The sequence below is a fragment of the Arachis ipaensis genome, chromosome B7, assembly GCF_059453495.1.
Source record: "Arachis ipaensis isolate K30076 ecotype BB chromosome B7, ASM5945349v1, whole genome shotgun sequence".
In the NCBI taxonomy this organism is placed as follows: Eukaryota; Viridiplantae; Streptophyta; class Magnoliopsida; order Fabales; family Fabaceae; genus Arachis; species Arachis ipaensis.
In genome coordinates, this window is record NC_142442.1 from 118,712,293 (window position 1) to 118,734,850 (window position 22,558).

A 22,558-nucleotide genomic window follows, 5' to 3' on the forward strand; every position below is an offset into this window, starting at 1 on the left:
TGGTTTCGTTGGAATCACGGCGACAAGACGAACAAGATGGTTATGGGGATGACGAACCAAAGCGTCAAAAAGAGAACGAAAAAGGAGGCCAAAGAACACTGCCGACAAGGAAAAACAAAGGGGCTATGAACTAAGATTCATCGGAAAAAAAAAGACCTAAGCTCTTGATACCATGTTAGAAACAAGAGACTGAGAGAATAATATGAAAAGTGTATTATTGAGTTGTGATAGAAAGTACAATATACAAGAGGTATTTATAGCTGCTAAATGAATCAGAGTAATAAAGGCATAGAATCCTATAATTAATATACAGATATACTACATAAATATAGACGATACTAAGTGATCCTAATTGATGCTAATGATTCTCTAACATGTTTTTAGTGATAAAAATTGACGGTTAATTTATCGATTTTAATTTAAAAAAAACAACATATATAGCGTCTATTTTATAAATTAAATTTACACCGTTCATTCCATTTTAGAGAACAATCTTAACCATTTAAATTTATCGACAGCAACATTGTCGATATTTAAAATAATAAAATAGACGACATACTCGTCGATTTTAATTTAAAAAAAACAACACATCTAGCGTCTCTTTTATAGATTAAATTTACACCGTCCATTCCATTTTGGAAAGCAATTAAGACCGTTCACATTTATCGACGGCAACGTTGTCGATATTTTAAATAATAAAATAAACGCTATATTCGTTGATTTTATTTTCGACTTCTGGTGCATCGATGATATGACGATAATAGAAAAAAAATTAATACATCATAAAAATATCGACGACCAAGCTGTCGATTTTAATATTTAATTTTTTTATTATAATTTTTAGTAATATTGACAGCAAGCCGTCGATAATTATCGACGGCAGAAATAGTCGTCGATTTTTGGCGTCGAAAAAAACGCTTTTTCTTGTAGTGGAATAATTTTCTTATTAGATCGGTCTGTATAGATAATAAGCTTGATTTTGGAAAGGATTAGGTTATACGAAATTAAAATGATTAATTTTTAAAAATAAAATGAATAATAAATTATGGAAAAGTATAGGGTATCAATATATTATCTGCTAATTTATTATCAACAATAATTAATTATTATATTTTAAATACATGTATAAGGAGACACATCCAAAAATACATATATAAAGACATTTCTATTAGACACAATCATAGAAAAGACATTTTTATTAGACACATCCACAAAGACACTTCTATTAAACACCGTCATAAATACGAGTTGGCAGAAGTGAACAGAAATGCTGTTGATAACGTAGCGGGATTGATAAATTATAAATTGTGTCTGAGATAATTAGTAGTAAATTTGAGCTATACAAGTGAAAAATTAAAATTGTGGAATTAGAGATAATATTAAAAAATTGTACTAGTATTTAAACTAAAATTGTATATTATTTAGAGTTAAACTATGGTGTTTATGAGGATGGATAAAAATATTGAAATTTTGTGAAATATTTAAAATGGTTAAAGGAAATAAGCAGCTTTAATTTCGACGAAATTGTTTTGCTTTTTTTTTTTTAACTTGTGTGAGCTAATTCTATTACTTAAATAAATCTTACTTAAATAACTTCGACAAAATAACTTTTTTTTTTTGGCATTTCTGCTGCATTCCTTTCTATTTTAAAAGCATCATCTTCTTAAGTTTTCTTTTTGTTTTTTGGTTTCTTTTACTAGTTCAAATGACAATAAAAAATTCTCTCATGGTCCATCTTATTTATACCGAATCCGTTTTATTAAAAATTTTTTTGTAATCAGCAGAATCTACACTTTGGACTTAGCAGTGCCTCCTCTTTAACCAAAAAAAAAATTCAGACCATCATCAGGTCCGTTATCATTGGAATGCTAATTAGTGTTAATCCACTTAATCACCAACGAAAACTAACGTACTGCTCACTTGATGAATGCTGAACACGTCCTTCACATGACTTGCAACAGCGCAGAATCTATTTTTCTATGAACACCTGTCATCATCTCACAATACCACAACATTTCTACATGTATAGAAGCCACACTCCCTTCTACACCAGAGTCTTCGCCTTTTATTTGGCTCTATCTTATAAACGAAATATGTGTATTTTTACCAAAACTTTTTCAATTTCGTCGTCCCACTACACCACTCATCCCTGTTTCAAATAATAATAAATTAATAAATACTGTCGATATTATTAAATTTTACATTATTCTTTGAATAAAATCCCAAGTCAACTGTGTAAATATTTGGAAAGATCTCCACAAGTGAATTGTTTAATCGTACCTTTTGCTTCTCTCTTGGGAGGGTCGATCAGCTTTGTTCAACTTTCTACACACAAAATCAAGCCTTTATTAATTGATACCGTACATATTTATAACAAGATGACGAAAATTATTACAAAGCAAACTATGCATTATTCATGTAACTTAATAGGTAATAGACTAATAGGTCCTTTCTATGAATGGTTTTCTGGTTAAGCAACCCTCTTGACCCGGTCAATACAAATTATTTCAACAAGCAACATGATCACCTGATCATGCTAAATCGTAAAGCCTGGAAGAAAGGCGTGGCTTGATGAGAACATCAAGTGGACTAGATTTCATGATTGTGAGGCCAAAGTCTTCGCTCATATCAATTGGTTCATCAGATGGCCTTGAAAATTCAAATGATTGCAAGAAAGTAGCCAAAGTTAGATGAATCATAGGCATGGCAAACGATAATCCGACACAGATTCTTCTTCCACTTCCAAATGGGATCAACTCAAAGTGGTTACCTCTGACATCAACATCTTTGTGAGTGGTAAGAAATCTCTCTGGCTTAAATTCCAATGGGTCTGACCAAATGCTGGGATCCGTGTGAATCTTCCATAAATTTGTGACTAGTTGCGTTCCTTTCGGAATGTAGTAGCCATTAACAAAGCAATCATCCGCAAACTCACGAGGTCCTGAGAAAATTGCTGTAGGGTATAGCCTTAATGTCTCTTTAACGATGGCTTGAATGTACACCAACTTACTTATGTCGGTTTCTTTTACAAGTCTTTCTTTACCAACATGGGAGTCCAACTCCTTATGTGCTTGTTCTATAGTGGCTCTATTGTTCAACATACAAGATAGGATCCATATAAGAGTTCCTGCAGTGGTGTCAATCGATGCTCCCATCAGAATCTGCAATGCACAGTTTCCAGAAGACAATATTTTCTTAAGTAAAAATGGGTAAAAACTAAAAATATAGAAAAGTAATAATGGCCTTGTAATCTCTTGTCGGATTGATTTAATTCCAAGTAAATTCTATCACACTCCTTAAAATAATAGGTAATTTGTTCATTATGATATATTAACTTTTAATGGAACGATATCTTAATTTGATTATTAACTATATTAATAATTTAAGTTATTTGAATTTAATTAGAATTAATATTTTAATTATAACAAAATTATTTTGTAATTAAATTATTATTTAAAATAGATAATTATATAAGTTTTTAAAATATTAATAACAAAATATTTTTTTTGAAAACAAAACTTTTTTACTGTCGTAACTTTAAATATTTTGTCACTCCTCATTTTTTTGTTATTCTCATAATTTTACCGTGAGGAGTAGCATCGACATCATAAATTTATATTAAACAACTTTTCATTAATTTAGTTAAATTAGTCTGGGAAGACCTTTAAATTTATAATTGTTGATAGCAACTAACATACAGTAATAATTTTCATGATTTATGCTAATTTTCATCCATCATTTATAGATATATCATAGTTAATTGAAACACACCTATTAATTGTCATTCTCTATTTGATCGGTGGTTAATTTAATTTGCGAAATAAATAATGTAATTTATAAAGACAACAACGACCTTTCCTTGTCACAATGACAACAGTAATAGATCCAAAAAAAATTTTTTTTAAGAAGAATAATTTGAAAAGAAAAAAGTTTAGTTATTAATATTTTAAAAAATTATATAATTATTCGTTTTAAATAATAACTTAACTACAAAATAATTCTATTATGATTAAGATATTAAATATACTTAAATTGAAGTAACTCAAGTTATTAATATAGTTAATAATTAAACTAAACTATCATCCAATTAAAAATTGATACATCATAAAAATTAAGTTATATATTATTTTAAAAAAAGTTTAGTAGAATTTACCTTAATTTTAACTATAACTATTTTTAAAATAAGTACACTAAATGAACTAAAATTTTATTTTTAATCCTTAAATAATTTAAAAAAATAAAAATATTGGATAACCAAATTAACTTTATAACCAAGCACCTCAAGACGTCTTTCACTATTTATCTTACTCACACGCTCAACATTTAGTAGATTCTCTCTTTCTTCTTTTTCTCTTCTCCTTATCTTATGTGTTTCATTCTTTTTCCAACTTATTTTTTTCATCTTTTTCTTCTTTTCTTGAGTCTTCTTTTTCTCCGTGGTCTTTTACTTTTTCTCATTTTTCTTCTATGTTTTTCTTTTTCTCTTGTATCTTTTTGTTTTATTTGTTGGGAGTCACTCATATAAAGACGCCTAAAACGTCTTTTTTTAAAGATATTTATATATAATCGATTAAATCATGTTATTTATGTCAAAATTAGGCTAGACAAATTAATTTAACCGAAAAAATGGTGAATCAAATCTTAAACTGATTTAAATTAATATTATTTTTTTTTATAAAAAATGACTATAATACTCTTATTATTATATATATTTTAAAAATTTTAAATTCTAACTCTACCATAGAAAAATAAAGGACTAAAATTTAGGATTTTCAAAATTAATATATATAATATAAGTATTTTAGCCATTTTTTATAATAGAATATTGTAGTCGTTTTCTATAAAAAAGAATATTAATTTAGATTAGTTCAAGATTTGATTCACCATTTTTTCGGTCAAATCAATTTGTCTAGCCTAATTTTGACAAAAATAATACAATTTAATCGATTATACATGTTAAATTTTAATTACTGAAAAATATCTTTAAAAGAAGACGTTTTAATCGTCTTTATCTGAGTGGCTCCTTATTTATTAGTTCGTTTCTTTTTATATTTTCTAAAGTTTTATGAAAAGGAAGAAGAATAAAAAAACAAAAGAAAAAAATAAAAAAACATGCATAAGAAAGAATACAGAAAATTTTTATACAAAATGCAGAAACTTTATAATGATAAATACATAAATTTTTTTTAAGGGAAGAAACATAAAATTTTAAAGAGAAATATATGAAGAAAATATAAAAATAAATATAAATTTTGTGACAACAAACACTTACTATTTTAAGATAAACACATAAATTAAAAAAAATACATAAATTTTTCGAAGATAAATATAAACATTTTTTATAGAAATTTTTTTAAAGGAAATACAATTTTTTGAAGATAAATATAAGAAAAACGTAGAATTTTATTGATGATAGATAAAGATTTTTTTATAGTAAACACAATTAAAAAAAAGAAAAGTCTAGGGGCCAGTAATTTTTGTGTTTTTTGGACAGCACTTAACCATCAAAACAAAAGTGAGTGATCTCCCACCATTAGATGTAATCTCACACCATTAAAAATACTATTAATGGTCAATTGATGATTACAAAACACCAAAATTGCTGACCCTAGCATTCCTCTTAAAAAAATAGAATACAACACAAGTTTACGACGATAATAGCGATAATTTTTTGACACTAAAAACATAACGTTTTAAGGAAAAAATATTAAAATTCATAAATGATAAACACAGAAATTTTGTGAAGATATACATAATTTTTTTAAAAATAATTATAACTTTTGAAAGAGAAACATAAAAAAAATATATAAATTTATTAAAGATAAATAGTAAATACAGATATTTTGTAGTGATAAATATAAAAAATTAAAATAATTTATGAGTTGTTCAAACTAGATTTTTGTGTTATTAAATTAAAATAATTTTATATTTTCAAAATTTTTGTATTAAAATATATATTATAAAATAATTTTTATATTATTCAACTTATTATTTTTGTGTTATTAACTTGCATCATTCAACTAAAAGATGAGGAAAAAGAAGTAACAATAATGAGGAGGAGTACACACAATATCCATACCAAAGTGGTGGATTTGATGATAGTATCGGCATCAAATCCTGCAAGCTCAGAACCATCAAGAATCGAAAGCATGACGTCCATGAAATCTTGACTCCCATCCTCGCCACAAGCTCTTCTCCGCCGATGCTCCTCCAACCACTCCCCCATAATGGCGTCCGTTTCCTTAGCTGTCTCTTTCATGGCTTTCTCGTGGCCGCCAAAGTCCAGCCACCGAAGCCAAGGAACCGCATCACCCACCAAAACCAACCCCAACTGCCGCATGAAATCCCTCAGGGCTTTGAGACACCGCTGTGCTTCTTCCTCTGACCCAAAACACCGCTTTCCCGCAACCACTCTAAGAAAGGTATTGAGCATCAACTCCCCAAACCACTTCCTCATCTCCACCGCAATATACCCGCCGGAGCCGCTGTTCTTCTTCTCAGCCCACAGTTTGAAAAGCGCTTTAATGCTGGCTTCTACTTCAGAGACGCGAACGTGGCTTGATAACTCGACTTGGCGATTGGAGAGCAATTCTTGGTTGGCAATTCTTCGAACTTCGCGCCAGTAAGGCCCATAAGGTGTGAAGGCAAACATGGCTTGGTCGTACGTCAGGCGTTCGATAGCGATGAGCCGAGGGCGCGATGACAGGGCAATGTCGTTGGTGGTGAAGCATTCCTTAGCGGTTTTCCAGTCGTTGATGACTACAGCACGTTGTGATCCGATCTTGATCCTGAATATGGCTCCGTATTTGTCAGCCATGGCACCTAGAGTTTTCTGAGGTGGCTGGGAACCGGTGAAGAGCCAGAGATGACCAATTATGGGCCATGCACCCGCCGCTAACGGTGGCTCTTTGCCTCCTCGGCTGCGGCCGACTTTGGAGCTCCGGAAAAGAAAGAGCAGTGGAATAAGTAAGATCAGAAAAACGAGACTGAGATTGTTGGTAGTAACGCTTAAGCAACTCAGAACTGAACTCATTATTATGATTCTGAGCCCTTCAGTTCTTGTTTGTTTCACAGCAGGCTCTTGCTTCTCACAAATTAAAGAATCTATAGGCTACCTTAATTATATAGAAGCCATTGCTGGTAAACGATAATATTTAAAAAATAATTAAAAATCAGTTTAAATTAAATAATCAAAAAGTTATTTTATTTAATATTTATTAATTATATTAAAATAATTATATAATTTTAAATATAATAAATATATAATTATAAATATTACATATTTACATGTATAAAATTATAAATATTATAGTATATAAATTTTAAATATTATCTCTCTGATATTGCGACAAATAAATTATGAAAAGTATTAGGGTCAACAAAATTTATAATGTTTAATTATTAATTAATTATTATCAATATTTTTAATAATATAAAATAATATCTAATAATATAAAATTAATTATTTTTTTTATAATTAAATATTGACTAAACTTTAACAAAAAAAATACCAACCCCTAGACTTTCTGGTAAACTACTACCACGCCTTAATCTATTGCATCTTTAATGTTGTCATTTTGACAATAAATATCTTACATAACGTTACGTGGTAACTCTATCTTGTTGCTAAATCATTTGATGAATGATTGAAAGTCACTATTGGAAAACGCTAAACACACATATAGGACAAACTCTTGCGCAGCAACTTTTAGGGATCATTTTTTTGCAAATGGAAAAAAGCATGATGTAAAACAATGAAATGGAAGTTCAGCAAAAATATTTACTGTCAGCAGAAAAAACGCAGTTTACATTTTTCATTTATAAGCATTTCTTTTTTTTTTTTATGTTTGAAATTAAACAAAACGCAACTTGCATTTTTTAGCTTGCAGCATTTGAAATTTTTTTGGTTTTTAGAAAAAGCAAGAACGCAGGTTGCGTTTGTTAGAGAAAATTTATTATTTTTTTTAGAGCAATGCTAGGGGGCAGCAATATTTGTGATTAGTAGCCATCAATTAGCCATCAATGATGATTTGATGGTGTGAGATTGGTGTGAGATTTCATCCAATGGCTCACCTTTCTTTGCTGGTTACATGCTGGCCAAAATGCAATAAAATTGCTGGCCCCCTAGACTTTTCCTTTTTTTAAAGTAAAACGCAGATTACGTTTATCAGATGGGCTTATTCTAATTTTTTTAGACGAAGAGAAAATACAGATTATGTTTTATTTGGATTGAAATTTTTTTTGAAATCAAAACGCAGCTTACATTTTGTATGCGAAATAATATTTTAATAAAAAGCGTTGCATATAAATTGCTAATGCAGCTAATTCCAACTCGCACCTCACTTCTGCTCCTTCACTTGTACTCTCATTCTCCCTTTTTTTCATGTATCTCATGCTTGTGAGATTTTTTTGGTTATTAGAAGGATAAAAAAAGTGAGAATACGAAGGATATTGTAAATATACGAGTGTATTATAACGGTGAGATTATACCAAACACACACGAAGAAGTAGCTTTTGTTTGTGAATGTCCGTTTTCATTTACTATTCCATACAGCACGAGTTTTGTAGAGTAGCAAAATGGTCTTTGTGTTAACATACAAAGTCACGTTTCGACAAGGGTGAGCAATATTTTGTACAGAAATCCTGTACAAGTATTTGGTGGGCTGATACAGTTTCAAATAATGTCCATCACTGACAAAGCAAGCATGCAGCAGATGTTCTATATTTATCGACAAACCTAATTTCACATGCCGGTGATAGAGCTGTACATTGAGTTCGAACAACATACGGGGCCGGACGCGTTTGACGAGGAGGTCAACGTTGACGAGCTTGGGAATATAGATTGGGAAGAAGCTAATAACGAAAGTGAAGAGGAGTTCGAAGCCAACTATGAAGTCGATGACGAAAACGATAACGGAGATCTGGCAGGCAATCCGGTAGTGCAGAATGAGGCGGATGGAATTGTAAGCCAGCACCTGTTTGGTGTTCCGTCTTTTATGCGGACTCTAGATCTCGAAGCCATGCATGCTTCAGAATTTTCTGAGTATGCGAACATGGGTATGTTATGATTATTAATTCAAGTTACCTACGGTGTTTATTTTATTTGCCTTGTTTGACTGATGGTAGTGCGCATGTCGTAGGTGAAGGCAATGCTGCAGCGGAATATGGTGAGTTTAGTGTTGGAATGGAATTTGGTTCGAGAGAGTCAGGGATATCTGCAATCAAAAGCTACACTATCTCTATAGGAGTTGATTACACTGTATATGAGTCTGAGCCGCAGACATTCTATGCGAAATACAAGGGTTATGGTGCAGATTGTGATTGGCTTATTCGAGATAGCTTGATTCGAAAGAAAGCTTGTTGGGAGATCAGAAGATATAATGGCAAATACACATGCACCATGGGTATGATTTCACAAGATCATGCCAAGTTGGACTCAGACACAATTGCAGAAGTTATTAGGCCATTGGTCGAAGCAGACCCGTCAGTAAAGGTGAAGTCTATTATTGCAGAAGTTCAATCCAGGTTCAATTACACTGTAAGTTACCACAAGGCTTGGTTGGCAAAACAGAAATCTGTCGCAAAAGTTTTCGGTGATTAGAAAGTTTCTTACCAGACTCTGTCAGTATGGTTGAAAGCAATGACTGTGAAGATGCCAAGGTCTCGTGTTCAAATTAAAACACTCTCTGTTTACCGTGAGAGTGAGGAGGTTCAAGGTGTAAGAGTTCTGCACCACGTTTTTTGGAGCTTCTATCCGTGTATTGTAGCATTTAGACACTGCAAGCCACTGGTGCAGGTTGATGGCACGCACCTGTACGGAAAATATAAAGTTTCACTTCTGGTAGCGGTTGCATAAGATGGGAACCAAAACATTGTTCCTATTGAATTTGCGATAGTCGAGGGCGAGACGGCAGACGCATGGGAGTTTTTCCTAACCAATTTACGGAGATATGTTGTTACTATTGATGATGTGGTTATTATTTCTGACTGTCATACCTCCATTGACGCTACAATAACTCGCAGTAACAGTGCATGGTCACCACCAAGAGCGTGGCACATGTACTGCATCAGGCACATCGGGTCCAACTTCTTAAGGAGGTTCAAGGCTCCATATTTGCATAAACTCGTGGTGAACACAGGTATTTCAACTCGTTGTTATGGTTCTATTCATAGTAAATTTGTGGCATCTGCTTATGATTAAATGGTTTGTCAACAGGCTATTCTAGGACGGAACAGGAGTACAACAAAAACTACCAAAGGCTTAAAGAGCGGGGTAAGGCATATACTCAATGGTGCGATGACATCGGTGTTGAGAGATGGGTGTTGGCATTCGATGGTGGTCATCTTTGGGGACATATGACGACAAACTTGGTAGAGTGCATAAATTCTGTCCTGAAGGGTGCACGCAACCTTCCTGTGACTGCCATTGTTCGGTCAACTTTCTATCGGCTGAATGAATTGTTCACTCGGAAGAGTACCGAGGCTCATGAGCGTCTCCGCAATGGATTCACGTATTTAGAATTTGCAACGAAGAGAGTTGAAGAAAGCTTTCGACGTGCAGGAAACATTGTGGTTAACCAATTTGACAGGCGCAACGAGATGTTTGAGGTTCGCGAAATGCAAGATGGTACCATTTACACTGTTGACCTTGTGCAACGACACTGCGACTGTGACCATTTCCAAGTCGAGCGACTCCCATGCACGTTGCGCCAACCAGCGTCTTGATTGGCAAGTATATGTGCACGACGTGTACAAGATGTCTAAAACTTGCAAGGTGTACAAAGGCGAGTTTGTTCCGATGGGTGACCCATCTACGTGGGATAGATATGAAGGAGCGAAGGCGATCACCAACTGGACATTGAGGCGCACGACAAAAGGAAGACCGAAGTCAACCCGCTACTTGAATGAGATGGATTCGCGGAATATGCGTGGTCCTCGCCGGTGCACTATTTGTGGACGCGAGGGATATAGCCGCAGCCGATGTCCTCAGCGCGCAGGTCCAAGCTCCGTTGGAGGTGATTAGTAGTTAAGATTTTCAATGTAACTTTGTTATGACGTACTTCACAATTATATGTTATTTTTTATGTAACCTCGTCATTTATTTTAACCTAGTTAACAATTTATAATAAATAAAGTTTTTAACCTCGTTATGTAACTTTTAATAAATAATCATTTCGTTCCAAAAGTGCAACATGATAATCTCAAACAGAGTTATACGAGAACAAAGCTAAATATGTAATAATAATAATACTAAATAGAATCATCTAAATATAAGATACGACACTGAATACAACTCTGAATACAAGATCAACTGCAACAGACTACTTCCTCGGCGCCTTTTTCGAATACAAAGATGGGGTGTATTTGTCCAGAGGCGCAGTCTATGTCTGTAAGTTATACGGATGACCCTGAGACACACCGGCATCCAGCCCACTACAAACGTCAGGACCACCAAAATCTGTCATGCTCGCACCACCAGTGTCATACAAACCGGAACCACTTATCCCCAGAGCACTAGCTCCACCAAGATCATACCAGTGCTGCAAGTCGTATCCCAAATCTCCTTCTTTCTGCTGTGGGTACTCATTCAAATCAAACAACTGGGAGCGTGGTGGTGCGGAAGGACCGAACGGATCTACGTGACCTGTCGACTGATCAAAGTCAAAGTCACTGGCATGACCTGAAGTGGCGGCACGACCACTAGAATGCTGAGATGTAGCAGCCCTTCCTGCAGTGGCGTTGGAAATAGATAATTTGTATCTCTTAGGACCTGAGAGAAGCTGATGGTGTCAGATCCACCCAACGGACTAAAGTGACCCTCGGCTGGAATTACCAATTGTGGTATGTAAGACTCAGGTTCCTGAGTTGGCTGTGGTTCAGGTATATATGGTGCCTGTTGCTGATATGCCGGCCACTACTGTTGCTCTTGGCCATAGGCCGAATCCTGAAACTGCTGGGCATATGCCGGCATCTGATACTAGTGCTCATATGCCGGGACCTGATAGTGGTGCTCATATGTCGGAACCTAATTAACAATTAATTATAATTAATAGTAATTAATGATAATAGATAAACCTAAACAATAATAATTAAGTATAATTTAAAACGGTAAAAATTAATAATAATAATAATAATAATAATAATAATAATAATACCTGAAACTGATAATCTTGAGGCGGGACTTGCTGCTGAAGGCCAGCTGGTTCTTCCTATTACTGCTGTGGTTCATCGGCGCCAACCTCTTTTTCACCTACAACTCTATCTGACAGTTGCAGGTGAATCCCATACTGTTGTGTGTACCACTCGTAGTACACTGGGAGAGGATGAAAGTCAATAATCTCCTCGCCTAACTGCAATGTGTTATAGCGGTCATATCTCCACCTGTTAACCCATTGACTGTAAATCTTTTTCTAGTCGTGGTTTTGTACTCCTGTCAACCGCTTGCAATGATCACGACCATGGTTGAACGCCGGGCCTGGTGGAAGCTGTTGCATCCCAAACTGTCGTCTAACTTGGTCTGTTGGGTGCCATTCTATGCACTCGAATGACACTAGCGGCGACTGGGTGGAGCACATAACCAAATGGGCAGTGAGGACATCTGGAACCCCCACTCCCATATACGGCCGCCATATAAATTGCACATTAGTTACCAAGAGGCCGATTAGAAAAATTATTCTTCTAAATAAAAACATTGGACATTAATGATTACAACTTACATCGTCAACTCCCATGTCATCGAGTCCTCGCCTAAAATGCGCTGTAGGCCTCCGTATATATCTTGTATGTCGGCGCCAATGACTCCATCTAACAAAAAATAGAATAATAATAATAATAATAATAATAATAATAATAATAATAATAATAATAATAATAATAACAACAACAACACCGTCGTGCAAGTGGAATACCAACATCGCTGAGCTGATCGCGTGGTATAGGTGCCAGGAGCCCAAACAAAAAGCAGTATTAGTGGGCCATCCATCTCTTTATAGTTGTATCGTGAAGCATGACACAACGATCTGTATAGGTGTGCCAGACTGGCTGCTCCCCAACTGTATCCTGAGATCCGGTAAAAATTCCAAAGTAGCGGTAGAAACTTCGAGTTCAATGAAGTAGTCGACTTATCTGAAAACACAACTGTTCCGAGCACGCAGAAAATGTGTGCCAGGACGTACCGCTCAACAGACTCCTGAGTGTCACACGGCTCGGTGTCTCTGCACCGCTGGACCCATGCAAGATTAATCTTCCCCAACACGTGATCTTGTGGACTGGGCTCCTGACCAAAACACGCAATGCAATTCTCCACCAAAAACTTGTGACTGCTGTCTGATCTACCCGTAACGACCTCCCCATTAATCCAGAGACCAAAAATATAGCTCATATCTTCTAGCGTCACTGTCACTTCACCGACGACCGGAAGATGAAATGTGTGAGTTTCCAGCCTCCGGCGTTCCACCAAGACACTCAGTAGTGTAGAATGACCTCTCATTTCGCCTACTCGCAAAACGTGTTGAAATCCAGTCAATGCCAGTGACGCTGCCGCTACCTCGTTAAAAATATCTGGCGGATCGAATTTTCTGGACAACAAATTCCTAATAACCTGCAAAAAGAAAATGATAATTATTAAATTCTAAATAATATCAGTTAACAATTTATTCAAAAAAATAGCAACAATAATTAAACAGTATTATTATTATTATCTTAAAAAATAATAATAAATTATTAAAAAATAATAAGTATTTATTTATTATTTATTATATAATGGCTAATAATAATAATAATAATAATAATAATAATAATAATAATAATAATAATAATAATAATAATAATAATAATAATAATAATAATAAAACGGTAACTAAACAGTATTATTGTTATTATTATCTTAAAAAATAATAAAAAAATTATTAAACGTTATTTATTTATCATTACAAAATAATAACAATTTATTATTATTATTAAACAGTATTATTTATTTATTATTATAAAATATTAATAATTTGTTACTATTATTTTACACATTATTTTATTATTATACTACTCATGATAACAATGTTTTTCAACAAACATAATAATAATAATAATAATAATAATAATAATAATAATAATAATAATGTCACTAATAATAATAATAATAATAATAATAATAATAATAATAATAATTTATTATTATCATCTTAAACAATATTCTACTATACTAATCATGATACCATTTTTTCCTTTTCAGACTTAAGCATAATAATAATAATAATAATAATAATAATAATAATAATAATAATAATAATAATAATAATATCTGATAACTAACAGTATGATAAAAAAGAACTATTATTATATCATAGACATCATTATTATAAACATGTAATAATAATAATAATAATAATAATAATAATAAATTTATTAGTTAAAACATATAAATAAAGAACATAAAAATAAATATATTTATTCATCGAAAAAAAAGGTTTACTTACTCATTGAAGATGATTCAAATATTCAATAATATGTTCTTCAGGTAAAGTAAAATTACAAACCATTTTTCTTTTTTCACTAAATAAAACCTCAAACCTTCACTGATTTTTTCTCTTCACAAACTTACTCCTTTTCACCCTTAATCCCAACATTTTCACTCTCAAAACTCTCACTCACAGCAAGTAAAATGAAAGAGATACTGAAACTCTCATGGCCTGTGTTTTGGTTATAAAGGCCGGCTCCACCACTCTAGCTCCTTTATACGTGTCACACATGTAGGTGGGAAGGCTGCCAAACACAGATTGCGTTTTGCCTGTGCACCTTGCCAAACGCATGTTGCATTTGGAGCTTTGAGGTATTGGCATGCAAAGACAGAAACACGTTTCGAAGCTTCGTTTTTCTCCCACACTAAACGCAAGCTGCGTTTTGCAGTGCATGCAGCTTTTTTTATTTCAACTCAATCAAAACGTAATCTGCGTTTTACAGGTTACTGATTTTAGCAGTTCCATATTTGTGAATTACACACCATGATACAATATAGTTGTACATCACCTTTTTTACTTCCATAAATAAATTAATTTCTGTAACTTTTAGTAGTTTGATCATCATTTAATTAATATAACTATTAAATTATTTTTAATAAATAAATTTTATCAATTTATATATATAAATTTTAAAAAATATAAATATAAATTATATTAATTTTTGTATATAAAATTTTGATAAATATAAATATAATTTATATGTTTTTTATATATAAAATATTTGTAAATATAAATATAAATTATTATTAATTAATTATTAACTAAAAATAATAATATTTAATAATTATGTAGCATTACTCCAAATATAGTATTGACTATTGACGCCTCACGCGCAAAATGAAAACACTGAAAGTGTGTGTGGTTGGAGGTAATACAAGTGTATTCCCAGAAATATTGAGATGGGAATATCTTATTCCCATGTTTGGTTCAATAGTTAAAAATTTATTCCTGGGTATATTTTATTCCCTGGAATCAAAATCCCACCCATTTCATTCCCATATCCTTCATAGGTATCTCTAATTCCAATGGGAATGGAATGTTAATAATAAACTAAAAAGACCAAAAATACCCTTGTTAATTTCACTCCAACCCTTCTCTTCAGATTTTTTTCAATTCATTTCAAACAAAATGAAACCCTAGCAGAGACCCCTCCTCCATGAAAACCAATCCCTAGCGAGGCTTTTCTTCAAATTCACGGAGGTTCCACCGGCATCGGCGCCGCCTCGCCGCCGATTTCGATTTCCACGACCACTGCGCTCCTTATTCTAGAAGAAAATCGTTCGCGTTCGTGTCATCATCACAGCTCACGGTTCCTATTCGTGCTTCCTGTTCGTGTTCATCGTCTCGAGTGGTGCTTCCTGTTCGTGTCGTCTCTTTCGCTTCTCTCCCTCCTCGCGTCTCAGCAATAGCCATCAAAGAGAGTTTAATTTGTCTTCTGCAACCTTGTTCATCTTTTTCAAGCACAAAATCTTCTTCTTCAGGTAAGGATCTTTTATTTGTTATTTATTTATTTTTCCTAAACTATGTTTGTGCTATAATTTATTGGCATGAAAGTTTGTGCTAGGTTTAAAATATTTTGTCAAATAGTTGATTCATTGCTGTTAATCTTATTATTGATTGGTTTGTGATACTGAATAAAATATATGGTTCTTTGAAATGCAATGTCATTAAGGAAGCATAACAAGAGGTTCTTTGATGATTACTACAACACTCAAAGCCCTTTGAAAAATGAAAGTAATTCTTTTTTGAAATTGGAAAAGGCTTTTTTTTACCTTTTGATCAATGTATATATAAGACAAAGACTATGGTGGATTGAATCAAAGGTTGAATGCTGAGGTTATAAAATAGAGTTGTGTTTATTTTTTCTCTGTTGATTCTGTTTTTAGTCATATGCTGTAACTTAGAATTGTTATTATTTTTTGGTCTGCATTATGAAATTTTGGGTTTGATTCTTGTGGCATAAGGATTCATAAAGACTGTGGAGTAAACACGCTAGTCCCTTTGCTTTGTATTCTCATAGCTTATTCATAGAATAGAGTAGGATATGGAGGAGCATGAATTGCTCCAGAGAAAGACTGAAAAAGTAGTAGTTACAAGCTAACATGTTAGAAACAAATAATAATTATATAACCTCTTATCAAGGACTAGTAATCATTCAAATGTAACTGTGAGAGTAAATAATAATAATAATAATAATAATAATAATAATAATAATAATAATAATAATAATAATACCATCCAAAGAAAGGATTGTGTCTTGGCCCTCCCAGTTTCGTAATCTTAATTAATTATAACATTACATAAGTGTGATCATGACCTTGCACCCTGTAGCTTTCTCCTTTCATATCCAACAATTCTTATTTTCGGTTTGGTTTTATTTTCAACTCCTCACTAGTCACTAGGTTTGTTCCTTTAGAATTTTCAATAAAGGCATATACATAGATAGATAGATAGATAGAAGAGTGAAAGTGAAATCAGGTAGAGAGGTTAATTAACAAGATAGGTATATGGCTGATGCATTTGATGAGGAGTATGATTATCTATTCAAAGCTGCTCTGATTGGGGACTCAGGGGTTGGGAAATCAAATCTGCTATCAAGGTTTTTGGGTCTGTATTATAAAATTTTGGGTTTGATTCTTGTGGCATAAGAATTCATAAGGACTGTGGAGTAAACACACCAGTCCCTTTATTTTGTATTCTCATAGCTTGTTCATAGAATAGAGCAGGATGTAGAGGAGCTTTCTTTGCTTTAAACCCTTGTATTAAATTTCTATGCTATTTGACTAATATTGTGATTCATCCTTCATCTATTTAGAAGAGAAAAAGAGAAAGCAGGAACAAATAAAAGAAGGGTAGGGGTAGAAACTTTATCTTTATACAACTAGCTCTAGTCCACCTCCAATTAAACTCATTTATATATCACCAACACACACCCATAGGCCGGAATGAATAAGCTACTAGAAGTGATTGAGTAACTTTGGGAGTAAAAAAGTTTGATTTGAATTGAGGAAGTAAAATGACTATGCAACAATACAGCAACAGCAAGTGAAGTACGTATGATAATGAACCAAAAAAAGCAAATAAGCATGCATTCATTCAATTTTTCTTTCCATGTATTTTCAATATTATCTAACTTTCTATATTGACTCCTAACATTGCTCATAATATATATTATATATGATCACTTCCCATTCTCTTTCTGGGAGTAATTAAGCATTTTTACAGTCGGTAACCTGCTTTAATTTAATTTTGGAATTTACAAGAGAAAATTATAAGCAGTAATTAATTAATCAGGATATATACAAATATTAGAGGGGCCGGGAATAATGTATACAATAATCATTCATCAGGAAGGAATCGGCCACCAAGATTTTCCATCATAGAAAATTGCATATTCTCAAATGGCTTCCAGTGACGCTTTCTTTGATTAATAAACCAATTGTTAATTTGCTTCTGATCTAGCCCTGTTGACTTAGCCAGTTCAATCTTGTCAGCTTCCTGGAAGCATCAACAATAGTTAATGTGTCAATGACTCATTTTGTTGTGTTTGTGCTTAGGTGACTATTTCTATTAACACTAATGAAGATGATATTGTAAAACGTTGGATGATTATTCATAATAACATTTTCAAGATGTGTTCCTTGAAGTAATCCTCTTGTGTTTAATTGATTTCAGTAGTAATCCCTCTTGGCTAATATATATATCATGTGTTGTGAGATGTTCTTTTGGCTATTAATTTTATTTTTTAAATGATAGAAAAAAGTTTACATAGAATAAATAAATAGTAAAGTCTTCTAACTAAATATTTTAATATTTTTTTTGACAGAATGGATCCCAAACAGAAGATGAGAGTTATTGCCTGCTTGATTTTACATTTCGAATTAATAAATGACCTTATGGTTAAGTTGTTGATGATTTGCTATGTTTTGATTATATTGCAATTGAAAAAAATGGAATGATAGTTACAGTAGGCAAGTAATAAGGGATGTTAGTGTCGATAGGATTATTTATTTTAGTGATCTAGCATGTATAGAAAACACAAGAATGGATAGATGTGCCTTTCATGCATTGTGTAACATGCTTTAAAAGGTTGGAAGGTTAGAACCAAGTAGGAATATGGGTGTGGAAGAAATGGTTGCCATGTTTTTACATATTATAGCACATGACGTCAAAATTAGAGTAATAAAGAGACAATTTGTGAGATCTGAAGAAACAATTAGTAGGCGGTTTAATGATGTATTGCTTGCTATTTTGAGATGTCATAATCTCTTACTGAAGAAACCTCAACCATTTAGCCAGGATAGAATGGATGAACGATGGAAATGGTTCAAGGTAATTTATCTTGCTAATATTATTAAACCTAATATGCTTGGTGTGCTTTAGAATTGAGTTAATTGATCTCTTTTTTTGGATTTTAGAATTGTCTAGGAGCCTTAGATGGTACTCATATCAAAGTCAATGTCCTTGAGGCTGATAAGCCTAGATATCGAAACAGAAAAGGCGACATAATAACCAATGTGCTTGGAGTGGTTGCTCCTGATATGCAATTTATCTACGTATTGGCAGGTTGGGAGGGTTCAGCTGCGGATTCTAGGGTATTGCGAGATGCACTATTTCGTAATGGGTTTAGTGTTCCCCAAGGTATTTTTATTGAGACTTTAGTATGTTATTAAAGTAACTATTTGATCTTTCATTAATTTTGTTCAATCTTATATGTTACACTAGGTCATTACTACTTATGTGATGCTGGATACATGAATTGTGAAGGATTTTTGGCACCTTATAGAGGACAAAAATATCATTTGAGTGAGTTTAATCCACATAATCAACCCAGTACAGCTCAAGAGTTTTTTAATATGAAACACTCACAAGTTAGGAATATCATTGAAAGGGCATTTGCAGTATTGAAAGCAAGATGGCAAATTTTAAGGGGAAGATCATTTTATCCTATTAAGACTCAAGGAAGAATTATAATTGCTTGTTGCCTTTTGCATAATCATATTAGAAGAGTGATGGTTGTGGATCCTATTGATGAGATAGAAGATCAAAATATACTTGGAGTAGATGGTGAGACGATCCACCATATTGAGACAAGTGATGCTTGGGGTAGATGGGGAGATCAACTTGCACAAGAAATGTGGAACCAATGGAGAAAAAGACATCACGCTCGATAATTATAATAATTTTTTATGTATGAGGCTGTCTGTCGTAACGTTGATTTTATTTTGTTGATGTGTTTGTGTTCTTGTATAAGAGTTGTGCATGTATGCTTATTAGTGCAAGTAATTTTTTACTTTTGAGACTTCTTTGTAACTTTTATTTGGATAATAGAAATGTTTTTTTAGTAAATTTAATTGTGATAATGTTAATTTTAATTAAAGATATTTGTTATTAAGGATATTTTAGTAAATTTAAAAAGATTAGAATCGATAATAATTTTAATTAAACCTATTTTTATTAAGGGTATTTTAGTAAATTTTTTATTAGAAGTATTTTTGTAAATTCAAAATGTAAAAAAGTAATAATTTTAATTAAACATATTGTATTAAGTGAAATTTTGGAATCAATAATAATTTAACTAAAGATATTTGATATTGAGGTATTTTAATAAATTAAAAAAAAATTAGAATAAAAAATAATTTTATTTAAATATATTTGATATTGGGAGTATTTAAGTAAATTTTTAAAAAAATTAGAATCAATAATAATAGGAATATTAGGAATATGTTAGTAATAATTATTTTAATAATAATTATTTGATATTAAGAATATTTTAATAATTTAAAAAAATTTAATCAATAATAATTTTAGTTAAACATATTTGATATTGGGGTATTTAAGTAAATTCTAAAAAAATAAAATCAAGAATAATTTTATTTGAACATATTTAATATTAAAGGTATTTTAGTAAATTTAAAAAAATTAGAATCGATAAACAATTTAGCTAAAATATTTGATATTAGGGGTATTTTAGTAAATTTTAAAAAAAATTAGAATTAATAATAATTTTAGCTAAACATATTTATTATTAGGGGTATTTTAGTAAATTTATTATTAGAGAAATTTTGTAAATTTAAAAAAATCAATGTAAAAAAAATAATATTTAATTAGCTTTATATTTATTTTTTAGTTATTAATATTTTAATTTGAATGAGTAAGGGTAATTTTGACATATTAAATAATATGACCAAAAATTTAAACTCAACCAAACAAAAATTTATTCATTCCTAAGATTATTACATAACATTCCAAGATATTAAATTTTATAAACAAACATAGATATTTTATATTCCAAATAATCTTATTCCTAGACATTATATTCCTAAGAATGATATTTCTAATAATAAAATTTAATCTTTGAACCACATACACCTGAAGGGTCGGAATGCATCCGGTTTGGAATATCACTTGTCATTTTCACTCTCTTTTCATCCCTTTTGTTTGGATTGATATTTATGAATATTTTCTCTTTGGAATAGTTAATAGTTATGTAGCATTAATCAAGTTATCTCTTTATGAATCGGAGAATGGCCCTAGAGGACCAAATGGTTTGTTTGGATTGATATTTTTGGGTGATTTTTTTTTTCTTATAAATTAAAGCTATTTTTTGTAAAATTTTAAGCATGCTTGAATTTTTTTAAAATATATTTTTATTTGTTTTTTTAAAACGAATAATACATTACTTTAAAAAAGTTTTTTAAGAAATATTTTAATTAATTTTTAAAAAAATATCTTTTATTATAATCTATGATGCAACAAACACTAACACTGACACAGACATGAAACACGATACGATACAGGACACATGGATACACCAATTTTAAAATTTTATAAGATTCGATATATATAAAATATTTTTTAGATAAATTATAATAATATTTTAATATTTTATTGATATTAAAATATAATTTTTTAAATACTTTTAATATTTTTTTAATAATATAAAGTATTTCAAATATTTTTTATTTTAATAAATAATAATATATATTATTTCTAAACTCATTTCAATAATACATGTTAAGAATAAGATTGGATACACTAATATGTGATGATATTTAAGTGTCCAACATGTTCAGAAAATTTTTTTTTATTTTTTTAAGACACAGTTAGATATAACAGACATAACGAATATGTACGAATGTCGTATCCAAAATACGTCCGACACATAAACACAACAACTCAATAAAGTATCCATGCTTCATAAATCATAATCAATAATTATAATTTATACTCTTAATCCTAATTTTTTCTCTAAATCTTAATTTTTTTTCTCCAAATCTAATTTTCTTTTCATATTTGTATTTATATATTCCCTCTAATTTTCTTTTCATATTTATACGCTCATCATTATTTTGATTTAGCACAAAAACACTTTTTAAGTATTATGAGGCTATGCGACTGGAAATTGATCCCTATGATCGAAGTTATATACTTTATAACATAGGCCTTATTCACACAAATAACGGAGAACATACAAAAGCTTTAGAATATTATTTTCGGGCACTCGAACGAAATCCGTTTTTACCCCAAGCTTTTAATAATATGGCCGTGATCTGTCATTACGTGCGACTATCTCCACTATAGAAAAAAGGCTTTGTACATATATATCGTTCAAAACTACGATTTTTATCAGTTGTAGCAAACAAAAAAACTTCATAGAATAAAAAAAAAATGAAGAAATAAAGATATGCTTAGATACTTTTTTCTATGAATAAAAGATCCATTTCCAGTTGTTTTGATAGACGGAGACGGAATTGTTAGAGCCGATGTTCCTTTTCGAAGAGCAGAATCAAAGTATAGTGTTGAACAAGTAGGTGTAACTGTTGAGTTCTATGGTGGCGAACTATATAGCATATATTTTGGGTATATATTTTTTCTTTTAGATTTAGTTCTAGAGCTTTACTTTCTTATTATTTGTGGTTAATTATGAGTTTTTACTTTAATTCTAGATCAACTTTTCTTTCTCTATTTCATTCACAATTGCAATACATTTTTTTAGTTATTATGTAAAATTGCAATAAAAATATCACATCTTTGTAAAATTT

At 31.5% G+C, this 22,558-nt stretch overlaps 2 protein-coding genes across 5 annotated transcripts; one reads left to right on the plus strand and one right to left on the minus strand.

Moving 5' to 3' along the window:
- Positions 1 to 1,739: 1,739 nt before the first annotated feature.
- Positions 1,740 to 7,156, minus strand: LOC107610154 (cytochrome P450 82A3-like). Of its 4 annotated transcripts, XR_002350218.2 has the most exons (5): positions 6,080 to 7,100; positions 2,771 to 3,161; positions 2,528 to 2,649; positions 2,281 to 2,325; positions 1,740 to 2,149 (listed from the first exon to the last, which is right to left on the minus strand). XR_002350218.2 is itself a non-coding variant. In XM_021106103.2 (4 exons), exons 1-2 carry the CDS (start codon positions 7,031 to 7,033, stop codon positions 2,532 to 2,534), a joined length of 1,584 nt encoding a protein of 527 aa, XP_020961762.1. In that variant the 5' UTR covers positions 7,034 to 7,100; the 3' UTR covers positions 1,740 to 2,149; positions 2,281 to 2,325; positions 2,528 to 2,531. The 4 variants fall into 4 exon arrangements, 3 of the variants coding, with proteins under 3 accessions (XP_020961762.1, XP_016167728.1, XP_016167727.1); XM_021106103.2 differs by having other exon boundaries at positions 2,528 to 3,161; XM_016312242.3 differs by lacking the exon at positions 1,740 to 2,149 and having other exon boundaries at positions 2,323 to 2,649.
- Positions 7,157 to 9,640: 2,484 nt separating this feature from the next.
- LOC148553886 (uncharacterized) lies at positions 9,641 to 10,725 on the plus strand. The gene is made up of 3 exons (XM_088494908.1): positions 9,641 to 9,716; positions 9,897 to 10,139; positions 10,217 to 10,725. Exons 1-3 carry the CDS (start codon positions 9,641 to 9,643, stop codon positions 10,723 to 10,725), a joined length of 828 nt encoding a protein of 275 aa, XP_088351034.1.
- The last annotated feature ends 11,833 nt before the right edge of the window (positions 10,726 to 22,558 follow it).